General features: G+C 32.6%; 1 protein-coding gene across 2 annotated transcripts in view; it reads left to right on the top strand.

The window, feature by feature from the left end:
• The window catches only part of VPS13C (vacuolar protein sorting 13 homolog C (S. cerevisiae)), a 189,868-nt gene that overhangs the window by 117,033 nt on the left and 60,067 nt on the right, over nt 1-12,768 (top strand). For both annotated transcript variants that reach the window (XM_011975761.1, XM_011975760.1), the window contains 10 exons: nt 733-980; nt 2,572-2,801; nt 4,343-4,435; nt 6,761-7,126; nt 7,493-7,579; nt 8,869-9,018; nt 9,187-9,451; nt 10,067-10,227; nt 11,259-11,380; nt 11,889-12,183. In XM_011975761.1, the coding sequence (XP_011831151.1) occupies nt 733-980; nt 2,572-2,801; nt 4,343-4,435; nt 6,761-7,126; nt 7,493-7,579; nt 8,869-9,018; nt 9,187-9,451; nt 10,067-10,227; nt 11,259-11,380; nt 11,889-12,183 (2,017 nt within the window). The remainder of the gene's footprint in view (nt 1-732; nt 981-2,571; nt 2,802-4,342; nt 4,436-6,760; nt 7,127-7,492; nt 7,580-8,868; nt 9,019-9,186; nt 9,452-10,066; nt 10,228-11,258; nt 11,381-11,888; nt 12,184-12,768) is intronic.

The raw sequence follows: 12,768 nt of genomic DNA, 5'->3' as shown, positions 1-12,768 counted from the left end.
AACTTGGACTCCATTGCATACATATGGGATACTTGTGAGCCCTTGGTTTTTCTGAGAGGTGAATAAATGAGGAAAGAGTGCTGTCATGCACCCAGCTTTTCTAGTTTGCAAATTTTGTGTCTGGAGTAGCTGTCCACAGCTCTCCAGGCAAGGGTGATAAATGCTATCATCTGTTAGGTAGCCTGCTTTTTCCAGTTCATGGGAGGACGTAGGGGAACTATAGTCGAGCACACTTGATAAACTCTTGATGATTTGAATTGTATTGAATACTTTCGGACTCAAATTTTCATAGGATGATCTTCGAAGATAAATTCCTTCAGGGAGGTTTTATTTCATAAAATAATATAAAAAGGCTGCCTTATATTTTGTGTGACTACACTGATGTGTTTTGTTAATTGCCCAAGTTCCTTTCTGGCCATTATTGGTTTGTTTCTCTAGTATTGCATTATAATGTAATACTCAAGAATTGCATTATAATGCAATAACATATATAATTCTATTATAATATAAGTATAAAATATTCAGTAATTGCTTAATAACATATATCTTGCTTTGGAGATTAGTAGTCTTGTTTACTAATGGATAATAAGATTCTATTTAATGTTGACCTGTTTTCTATACAGATTAGAAACTGAAAGGTGAGAGAGAGATTATTGAGATATATAGGAAATTCTTCATCTTTTTTATTGTTTTAGCAAGAATAAAATAATGAATAGCATATTTTTTTTTCAGAATGATTGACAGAAAGAATGACCAAGATAACAACAGTTCTATGATTGATTTAAGTTACAAACAAGACAAAAATGGAAGTCAAATTGATGCTATTCTTGACAAGCTGTATGTATGTGCCAGTGTGGAATTTCTGATGACTGTGGCAGATTTCTTTATCAAAGCTGTGCCTCAGAGTCCAGAAAATGTGGCAAAAGAAACACAGATTTTACCAAGACAGACTGCCACAGGGAAGGTCAAGACAGAGAAAGGTTAGCAGAATTTATCTGTCATAGATGACAACTTGTGTATTTTGACAAGAATTACAAACCAGAAAAAAGAGAAATGAAGAATTTAAGAATGTAAAATTAGTCTTTTAGGTTTAAGCATATTCTGTATATAAACTTTAGCTTTTTAGTTTTTAAAAACATTTTAAGAAATGTTTTAAAATGGAAACATTTTTAAGAGAGAGGTACGGTAGAAATTGGACTAATGGCCAGGAAACTCCACTTTGGTTCCAACTGTGCCATGAACATTTCTTTACTGATCCAGAAATGAGGTTAATTTGGGTCAGTGGTTAGTGGTCTGTTTTATAGGTAGGGAATCTTATTCAAAGAAAACATGTTGAGAATTCTAGCACATTGAAGAACAATTGGAAACATTAAAGCAGAACATGGGGACTTTGGAGGACCCCGCAGGACTTCCCTGGATGTCAGCTTAACTCCTTAAACTCTGGAAGAGTTTGCATGTCTGGTCTTGGTGTATGCTGAAGCAACTTTCAGCTCTATACTTCTTTTATTCCAGCATTATCCAGTAGATCAGTGATTCTTTCTTTTCTTTCCCTTTCTTTTCCTTTCCTTTTCTTTCCTTTCCTTTTCTCTCCTCTCCTCTTCTCTCCTCTTTCCTTTTTTTTTAATTTTTTAATATTTTTAAAATTTTTTTGACATAGGCTCTCACTCTGTCACCTAGGCTAGAGTGCAGTGATATAGCTTGGCTTACTGTAATTTTCGCCTCCTGATGTGAGTTCAAGCAATTCTCCCACCTCAGCCTACTAAGTAGCTTGGGTCCACAGTTGTGCACCACCACACCTGGTATTTTTTTTTTTTTTTTTTTTTTGGTAGACATGGCTTTGCCGTATTACCCAGGCTGGTCTCAAACTCCTAGGCTCAAGCAATCCACCCACCTCTGCCTCCCAAAGTGCTGTGGATTACACCTTGCCCCTGCCAGATCAGTGACTTTTCTATGTTAAATTATAATTGTCTAAGGTCAGATGTTTTTCTCTCTAATATATAACCCAGATTGGAAAACTAATATATCCTGGTAAGAATGCTATTTTTAAAATTTACCTTTAATATTTTTAAAATAGTGATCATATCTGGTATCTCTATATTTATATATGCTTTGAATATATTTATAGTATAGATTATATGATATTGACTATGGACTTTTGGGTGAAATTGAAAGAAACAAGTAATAATAATCTCTTTTATCGGGTCTCTTTTCCTCTTCCTGATATTCTTCTTTCCAGTTTTCCCCTTCCCCTGCAAGATAGTATATACTTATGCCTGTGTACATGCACATACTTTAATTCTGAAAAAAAAAAACTTCAAAACAGGATTATTCTTCCTGGGTCGGAGTGGTAATGATATTCTTGGGACAGGGATCAGATTGCCTTATCTTGCTCAATCTGCAATTGTTAATAATCATTTATTACTTAGTATTAATCAACCAATTAATATTGTCAGTTTCACCATATCTGTTATAGAAAAACATTGAGAACAAGTTAACAACTTGTAGATAACATGTAGTCAAATGAAAAGACTTACCTTAAACTTTTCTGGTTCCTGTCGTTTGTTTCTTCAGATGACTCTGTTAGACCAAATATGACCTTAAAGGCCATGATCACAGATCCAGAAGTGGTATTTGTTGCCAGCCTGACAAAGGCTGATGCTCCTGCTCTCACAGCGTCGTTTCAATGTAACCTTTCTCTGTCAACATCCAAACTCGAACAGATGATGGAAGCTTCTGTGAGAGATCTGAAAGTGCTCGCTTGCCCTTTTCTCAGAGAAAAGAGAGGGAAAAACATTACCACAGTAAGAATTACCTTGTGTCCTAATCTTGGGTTGAAGAATGTCAGAAATGGTTGATTCATAGAATCCTATAATATGAGAGTTCTGCAGGGACTTTAGAGATTATTTATTGTGAACTTGGGGTTTTACATATAAAGATATTGAATTCCAAAGATGTTAAATGACAGCCATGGCTGCTAGTGACAGAACTGGGGACTACCTCCAGAATAGTTTTATTTTCATTATACCATCTTCTGTTGAGTAGTGTTTGAATTTTAGTACAAATTAATATTCTTTTTCAAGTGTTTCTTTTGTTTACTGGAGTATAGCTAATGAATGAATGAATGAATGAATATTTAGGCCTAGAATGAAAAAAATTAAATTGGAGTCATCTCGCCAAAAGTGATGGTGTTCTGTTATTAAAAGTGAATGTCAATTATGTTTTCACATTATTATTGAAAAATATTATTTTAATCAGTTAATTACCACACCAATTATTTTGTAGTATTGATAATTTTATGGTAAGAGAAGCATTATATTATGTGACTTATTTGCAGTGGTATTTTAAATTTAAAAAATATGTGAACAAAGTGACTTGCATAAAGAAAGTATGAAGTCTATAATATTATCATAAAATATTCTTTGACAGGATAATCTTTTTACATGTCACCAAAAGCTTATATCAATTAGCTCTTCCTAATTCTTTCTCTTTTAGGGACAAGGGTCTCACTCCGTCACCCAGCCTGTAGTGCAGTAATGCCATCTTACCTCACTTCAACCTCAAACTACTGGGCTCAAATAATCCTTCTGCCTCAGTCTCCTAAGTAGCTAGGACTACTAGCCAGCTAGTTTTTTTTTTTTTTTTTTTTTTAATTACTTTTTTGTAGAGAAGGCGTCTTGCTGTGTTGCGCAGGATGGTCTTGAACTCCTGGCCTCAAGCAGTCCTCCTACCATGGCCTCCCAAAGTGCCGGGATTATAGGTATGCACTACCATACCTGGCCTTATCCTATTTTTAAAAAAACTGGCAATTATGCAGTACTAATTGCTCCAGTCAGTTCAGGTACAAGCTTATTTATTCATTTCTTTAGTGATATATAAGAATATAGCTTCACAATTTGAAGATTTGACTTTTATTCTAATAAAGGCCTTATATGATATTTCAGACTGACCTGTCAAACATCTGGAAACTGTTTACTTACCTACCTTACCACAGTCTTTAGCTCACTTTTATAGTTATTTCAAAGGTATATTTTATAGAGTCTATAATTTAAAAACTATTTTAGCAGAAAGAAACATTTTAAACAGTAAATGTGCTTTATTACTTGAGGATTTGGCATGATAAATTAATCAGAACTGCTTAAAGTGATTTACCAATGTTCACAGATTTCTCATAGTTCAGAAGAGTCTTCACAACAGAGTCTCGGCTAATTTATTTTTGCTTTTTTGCTTTTAGTGTAATAGCAGGCTGTAAAGATCCCAAGTTAAGTAAGACATGGTTCTTGTAAGTGTGTTTTACATATATAATGGATCTATGGAAATGTGAATTTTGTTTATCTGTTTATAGGTCTTGCAGCCCTGTTCTTTATTTATGGAAAAATGTACATGGGCTTCAGGAAAACAAAATATAAATATTATGGTTAAAGAATTTATAATTAAGGTTAGTACTTACCGTATTCTTTTTTTTCTTCACAACATTGCATATTTGCAGTTGAGACAGTATCTTTTGATGTCTCTCATAACTCAAGCATTATGCAAGTCACATACTCAGTAATCCGTAACTTCTAACGTGAAAGTATATTTTTCTTTAATGCAAATGTTTGTACTTTTTAATATCTACAAATGATTGGGGTAGTTTTGCTCTATTATATTTGCATGCATGTGTTGGGGAGGTTGAGTTGGAGGAGGGAAGAGACAGGTGGGAAGAGAAGGGAAGAAAGGATGGAGAGAAGAGGTTGTTATTACTTTATTTATAATAAGTTCTTTTTAGGCTTTTATTTGATATATAATTTGATTGAATTTAATAACTATATTATTTGGCTTCAAGTATTTGTAATGACAGATGTACACTAGAAATAATTATTAGAGTTTACTGTCTTTTTCTCTGCATTTAAAGTATCGAAAAACAATAATTGTTTTCCAATGGTATTCAGGTTCTTTAAGTATGAGCTCATGCCCAGTCACGAATAGAAGATATAGGATACTTTCTGCAATCTATTTCTCTGCACAAAGGATACAAAAAATGAGTCCTTTTTTGGTTAATTGGTTAATGCCAGTAATGGTAGTAGCTTTACTTATATAGGTCCGTGACCAACAGTGATTGAACTAAGGCTCAAAGTAATTTCATTTGAAGTACCATGTAAATATCAATTTAGTTTTTTCTCAACATTTTAAAATACTGGATAGTCTTAGAATATATATTGTTAATGGATTTACTTTTAAAAATATATAAAGTAGTAAATGAGGGGAAAACTCGAATTTGCATGTATTTTCTCTTAAGGTACTAAGTTAGGTGCTGGTGAGAATTTCCATTCTTTGTACATAAATTTATAATTGATTCAACAAACATTTTTGAGCTTTTACTGTTTATATAAAAAAATGTCCTTTACAAGGCATTGGGGATATGTAGCCCCTGCTGTCAAAAAACTTAATGACATATGTGGGAGAAAGAAAGAAATCAGAGATTACAGCTTTCAGTGCTAGAGGCACGGCCAAGATTTAGTTGGGAGCACAGGTATGGGGCCTTTAATTCAGACCAGGACATCAGGCAAAGCTATGTAGAAGCAGGACTATTTGATGTGAGTTTTGAAGGGAGATTAAATAGATGGAGAGTATGGAATGGTTAATCCAAACAGAACTGATAATATGCACAAAGGCAGAGGTGTGAGAAAATCTGTTAAGATTTAGAGGGGTGGTCACATATGGCTGGAGAGAATGGTGTGGTGGAGTTGTAAGACTGGAAGCATTAATTATAAATGACATTAGTAAGACAAGGAAAAAAGTTGACAAGTTAGAAAAGCAGTACATACTAGATCTTGCTTTTGATTATATAATTATATCGCTTTACATTTTGAGTAAGGATTGTGAGAAGTGAACAATAAAGGGATACAGTTAACTTACTTAACTTAGTATTTCGCCAACTTTGGGAGAATTCTGGCTAGGTGGTTGAATAGGCACTAGGCCACAAAGAGCTTTGCACATTAAGCTAAAGAAAGTTTGAATTTTATCCTGTGGGATACAAAAGTTATGGGAAGTTGATGAAGATTTTAAACAGAATGACATACTCAGCTTTGGGTTGTAGAAAGATTATGCTGGTGGCAGTGTGGAGGGTAGGCTGAGAAGGTGTTGGGCATAGAAGATATCATCAGTGTAGAACTAAGGTGCAGTAATAGGAGGTGAGGGAAGTGAGCAAAGAAAGGCACTATCCAAAGATAATAAGAAATTTGCAGATCTTGGGGTAAGTCAGAGGAGAGCTGTGATTTCCAGTCTTCCAGTTTTAGTAAGGCAAATTTATATCTTTTTCTCCCTTTTCTTTTTTTTTTTAAAGATCTTGTTGCATACCGATATTTATGTGTATCTTGACAAGGGTCACACTTTGGCTTAGTTCATGTAGCTGATTTTGAAATGAATTTGTTTATGTTTCTATACTTGTCTATTCACATAACACTATTTTGCTCTGAACTGATCAGTTTAACTTTAGATTTTGACTGCTGACATATAACATTAGTTACTCAATTCCAGATAACCTGAGTAGAAGTCAGTGTTGCATGATTACTTGGCTTGACACATAATTTTGTGTTCTCTCTTGTTTTTCTTGGTTACGAATTTATTCAAAATTTAAATTAGTTACTTTAATTTAAAATTAATTTAATTTAATTTAAAAATGTCACTTATAAATAATGTATGTCACTTAAAATCATGTATGTATATATTCTCATCTGGGAAAGAATTTATTATAAATATTTTTCTGTTTTCTTTTTTAAAGATTTCACCCATAATTCTTAATACTGTGATGACAATCATGGCTGCATTGTCTCCAAAAACAAAGGAAGATGAATCCAAAGATACATCTAAGGAAATGGAAAATCTTTGGGGTGTCAAATCGATTAATGATTATAACACTTGGTTTCTTGGTGTTGACATGGCAACAGAAGTAACGGAAAGTTTCAAAGACATTGAACATTCATTGATAGAGGAAAATTGTGGTGTTGTTGTAGAATCCATTCAAGTTACCTTAGAATGTGGCCTTGGACATCGAACTGTACCTTTATTATTGGCAGAGTCTAAGTTTTCAGGAAATATTAAAAATTGGACTTCTCTAATGGCTGCTACTGCTGACGTGACACTACAGGTATGGCCACATCACTTAATACCTTCAGAGACAACTTCCTGAAAGTGCAGTTTTGGAATTAAGATGTATACACTTTTCTTGTTTGTGCATGGCCACCATGAGTACATATGTGAATAGATATTTTATTCTGACATTTAATTTGTCAATGTATTTTTTTGATAATTATTTTTTAAAGATTGATTTGCTAAATAATTTATGACAATAGAGTAAGAGAGTAAAGGAAAATACACTCTATATATTGTTAGATGGGTTTTTTAAATGGCTAATGATATATAACGTTCATTACTCAATAGTTTTCCTATTGGTTACTGAAATATGTATTTAAAGCCAAAAGACTGTCTTATAATTTTGTGTGTGTCTTTCCAGGTGCACTATTACAATGAGATCCATGCTGTCTGGGAGCCCCTGATTGAGAGAGTGGAGGGGAAGAGACAGTGGAATTTAAGACTTCATGTAAGGAAATCTTAAAATATCTTTGGATAGAATGATACTATGCATATTCATTCTTAGTTTTTGGTTCAGTGATTCTTAAGATGTGGTCTAGGATCCTTGAAGCCCTTTTAAGGGCTCTGTCCATGAGGTCAGAACTCTTTTCATGTATCATTTTCATTCTCATTCTCTTACGAGTGTATAGTGGAGTTTTCCAGAGACTACATGAATGTGATATTGCAACAGATTGAATGCAGAACAGAAACGAGAATTTATCTGTCTTCCCTTAAGGCAGGCAGTAAAGAGATTTGTGTATGTTCCTTTTCTCACTGTATTTTTAAAATTTTTTTTTTGATTAAAAATGTTATTTATATTAGTATGTAATTTTTATTTTTAAATGAATATTTAATTTTTTTCAGTTTTAATTGTTAGTAGAGTACATATTGCTAGATACAACATAAATGAAACTCTTTAGTGTAATCAGTGATTTTTAAGGGTAAGACCAGAATATTTGAGAATTGTTAATGAACTCTTTTGTGTTATCTTTTTATGTTATTTTTTGAGAACACCTCAGAAACCTAGATACTGAAGCACATTATTTCTTGATTAAAAGGAACTAGAGTCATATATTGTTAAGAAATTGTCATAGCATACTTCTTTGGGGCAGCCTTACTAAGGAGTTGGGCACTGAAACTGACTCCACATATTCTTTTGTTAAAGATAAGTCACTTAAGCTGTGTTCCAATTTCCTCTCAATAAAGAATACTTTTCTGACCTGCCTTTCTCTGGCATAGGGAGGCTAACAAAGAATGTTTTACAAGGCTTTTGAAATGCTGCTAGAACAAAAGCTGATGGAATCTGATGGCTAGTTAAGTGTTTATTATATTAATACTACTTATTTGAAGGTGTTATTGGGTTAAAAAATAGAAAGAAACATTTCCAGGTGGCACCTCTAATAAGTACCAATTTAGACTTCAGGGTCCTCTTAGATTGCTCATCAACACATAATCACCAGTTGGGCGACACTGAATAAATAGCTGTGCTCTGAGGAATGCATAAGAGACAAATATTGTAGCTGGCTTTGAGTAATTTCATGGCATAATTCTAAACTTTTCCCCATGCTTGGACTATACCCTGAAAGAATGAATGCTGATTTCCATGAAATCAAAGTGAAGCATGGTATATTTTTGAAAATAAGACTTTTGTGAAGCATTACTATAAAGTGATCAGTTTAAGAGAACTGAACTCTAGCATTTTTATTTTATTATCAACTGGCTAATAATTTAAATTTGGTCTGTTATTTTTCTTCGTAGGTAAAGAAGAACCCAGTTCAGGATAAAAGTTTGCTACCAGGAGATGATTTTATTCCTGAGCCACAAATGGCAATTCATATTTCTTCAGGAAATACAATGAATATAACAATATCGAAAAGTTGTCTTAATATTTTCAACAATTTAGCAAAAGTATGTCTGAATCTTGCTTAGAATATTTCAAGTGGAATTTTAAAAATGAAACATGTAATTTTTTTGTCATCAAAATTAGCTTCCAAAAAATGTGTAATGATGGTATATGTTTTGGAAATAATGTATACTTTTCAAAAATTTAATTGTGATGATATGTTCCGTTTTCAGGGTTTTTCAGAGGGCACTGCTTCTACTTTTGACTACTCTTTAAAGGACAGAGCTCCTTTTACGGTAAAAAATGCTGTAGGTGTTCCCATTAAAGTGAAGCCCAATTGTAATCTCAGAGTAATGGGCTTCCCAGAGAAAAGTGATATTTTTGATGTTGATGCTGGCCAGAATTTGGAACTGGAATATGCCAGCATGGTACCTTCAAGTCAAGGGAACCTATCTATATTGAGTCGTCAAGAAAGCTCCTTCTTCGCTCTGACCATTGGTATGCTATATTTATTTTCTTTTAAGGGCATCTTAGCAGTTGTTGGTGTGGGCTTATTTTTAATAAAATGTGAAAAAACATTTTGCTGCAGATATCTGGAGATACAACATTTGAAACGTATAATTGCTAACCTCTTGTTTCTTGTTTTCTAAACTTGAGAAAATTAAACTTTATTAAGAAATACTTTACAAAACTAGATTATTTTTATGCCCTTAAATAACATATATATAATGTATGTTATATATAGATATAATGTATTTTTAAAAAGATTGGAGTTTAATGAGGAGAGAAAATAGCTGTATTCAGAAGTCTTACAGTATTGACACTGTGACAAAGAAAAAGATTGTTGCTGTATAATTGAGAGAATAAGAAATAAGTTGGATTTTGTTTTTATATTCAAAACCCCAAGAAAAATTGTCTTCGGTCAAAAATTTTATAACAGTAACTGGTCTCCTTTTTTTAGTTTATGAGTCTTAGAAAAGCAATTTGTGGTGATCATTTCTAGTGATGAAGAAAAATACTCATCATTATTTTGAGGTACTAGTGATTATTCTGTCATAGAGAAACATTGGCAAATTAATATTTGGAATTCTTTTCACTTATGCACTGCCTTAGTACCTCATGGATATACAGAAGTTGCAAATATCCCTGTGGCCAGACCTGGACGGCAATTGTATAATGTACGGAATCCCAATGCCAGTCATTCTGACTCTGTCTTGGTACAGATTGATGCAACTGAAGGGAATAAAGTAATTACTCTTCGCTCTCCTCTACAGGTAATACTTCAAAGTGAATTGTATCCCTTTCAGTGTATCAAGAAATGTTAAATCATTTAACTGAATATAGAAATATAGTAAAACTTCATTAGGTCAATACTGATTATTCAGAAATAAATAGTAATTATTCAGAAATAAATAGTAAATGGAAATGGCTTCTTTTTACTGTCCAGCTTGCTTTGGTAACATTTATTTTAAATGTCTATAGTTTTGTTTACTTAAAGCTCATTTTTGTTGTCTGTCTGTTAAGATAAATTTAAAATTAATAAAGCTTTTTTGGTATATTCCTTTAAATATTCAGAACCGAGGATTATTGTAATTGTAGTTAGGAAACATTCCATTCTCTTTGTATGTCACTTGGATTATATTTTTCAAGTATGTATGAAGGCATATTGGAATGATCTATTCCTCTGAAAAACATGTTAGCATCTTAATCTGTGTAAATATTTTTTCTACTTTTAAGGTTTTATCCAAAGTTTTTCTTTTTCTGTGTATTACTACAGGTTTCAGCATATGGTCAACAAAAGAACGTTTTTTTCCTACCTGTAACATCAGATAAAAATGAAAAGGTTTCAAATTTTGGACATTGTTATCTTTTAGTTTGTTATTTGTTCCAATGCATAACAGACTGTTGTCAAGAAAAGATAGTTGTACTATTTTTCTCATGATTTTTTTGCTATCCATTTTTGTTTAGTTTTTACACATGATGCATTGAGAAAAGATTGTCTTGGAGAAAAAATGGCTTAAATCTTCAGAGAATAATACATATTTGAAAGATAATATAGACCAATACTAAACATAAGCTTATAATATATGGAGCATTTGAATATCTTAGTTTTCAACTGCCACATAAACATTATGTTTAATATATGTAACACTTAAATACCCTAAAATTTTTCAATTGCCAATAAAAATATCTTCCAATATTGAGTTTGAAATTTTTTAGATCTAAAAGTATTTGCTTGTGGCTCTCATTTTTCTTTCGAACTTACATATCTTTAAAAAAACTTGTATTTTTTTTTGTCCAACAGATCAAAAACCATTTCTCCATTGCATTTATCATCTATAAATTTGTTAAGAATGTTAAGCTATTGGAGCGCATTGGGATAGCCAGACCTGAAGAGGAGTTCCATGTTCCTTTAGATTCATATAGGTAGATAATTCTTGAAATGTATTGAACTTTAAATGTACTGAGTTGAGGATTTATATTCTGGAAAATAACTTCATATTTTTATTATCTAAAGATTGGTAAGAGCCAGTTTTAAGACATAATTTAGTCTTACATTGAGATACACATTTATATTATCATTGAATTTATCAGGTGAAAATTCTTTATTGTATATTTGGTATCAGAATTTTTCTGAGTATTTTTATTAGATCGCCTTTGTATTTGAAATGAAAAAATTTTTTAAGTTGTCTTTGTTTACAGAGTTTTTGTTTGTTTGTTTGTTTTTTGTTTTTTCTTAGGAAAGTTCCTCCATAAGTTAGCTATGTGATTTTGGGTGAATTTCCTAACCTAGAGCCCTGGTTTCCTCATCTATACATCTGTAAAAATAGGAATAATAGCACCTATCTTGTAGGGTTGTCAGGAAGAGTTAATGAGATTCTTTTTTTTAAGTTCTGAATCAAAACTTTATTGTCACTGTTTCCTCCTTCTGCAGATGTCAGTTGTTTATCCAGCCAGCTGGAATCTTAGAGCATCAGTACAAGGAATCCACCACTTACATTTCTTGGAAGGAAGAACTTCATAGGAGCAGGGAAGTCAGATGCATGTTGCAGTGTCCATCAGTAGAAGTCAGCTTCTTACCTCTCATAGTGAATACAGTTGCTCTGCCTGATGAATTAAGCTACATATGTACACATGGGGAAGACTGGGATGTAGCTTACATTATTCATCTTTATCCTTCTCTCACTTTGCGGAATCTTCTCCCATATTCTCTAAGATATTTACTTGAGGTATGTCTCTTGCATTTTGTTTGATTTTTATTGTTGCCCAGAGTAAATTCTGATTTTGTTTTATGGCATTTTTAATTGAGGTCAGTGTTTTATATAGCGTATGTGTAATGTGTAATGCCTTCATAATACTAATGATAGCAAAAACTGGCATAACATTTACTATGTGCTAGGAACTGCTCTGGGTACTTTACATGTACTAGCCTATTTACTGTTTATAATAACCTCCTGATGTAGGTACTGTTGTTAGGCCCATTTTACATATAGGAGAACTGAGTTGAAATGGGTTAAGTGACTCGCTCAAGGTCCCGTAGCTAAGAAGTGGTAGAGCTGGGATTTGAGCCTAGGCAGTTTGGCTTTTTGATCCCTGCCTCTTTACTGCATCTTCCTTAAATTAAGAAGCATGATCATCTCTTTATTAATTAAGTAAAATTCCATTAACTAAAATAGAGGAAAAAATGAGAAAATATTTCATCTTAGTTTAAAGTTTTTATTTTAAAGTCAACATTGTGATTATTTCTTCAAGGTTCTGTTGAAAATAAACCTTGGAAAATAAAAAAATAATTACTGTCTGTCTTTTTTTTTTTT

This window comes from Mandrillus leucophaeus, unplaced genomic scaffold (genome assembly GCF_000951045.1).
Source record: "Mandrillus leucophaeus isolate KB7577 unplaced genomic scaffold, Mleu.le_1.0 Scaffold1583, whole genome shotgun sequence".
Taxonomy (NCBI): domain Eukaryota; kingdom Metazoa; phylum Chordata; class Mammalia; order Primates; family Cercopithecidae; genus Mandrillus; species Mandrillus leucophaeus.
The sequence above is the reverse complement of the archived record's forward strand: the minus strand, read 5'-3'. Positions and strand labels throughout refer to the sequence as shown.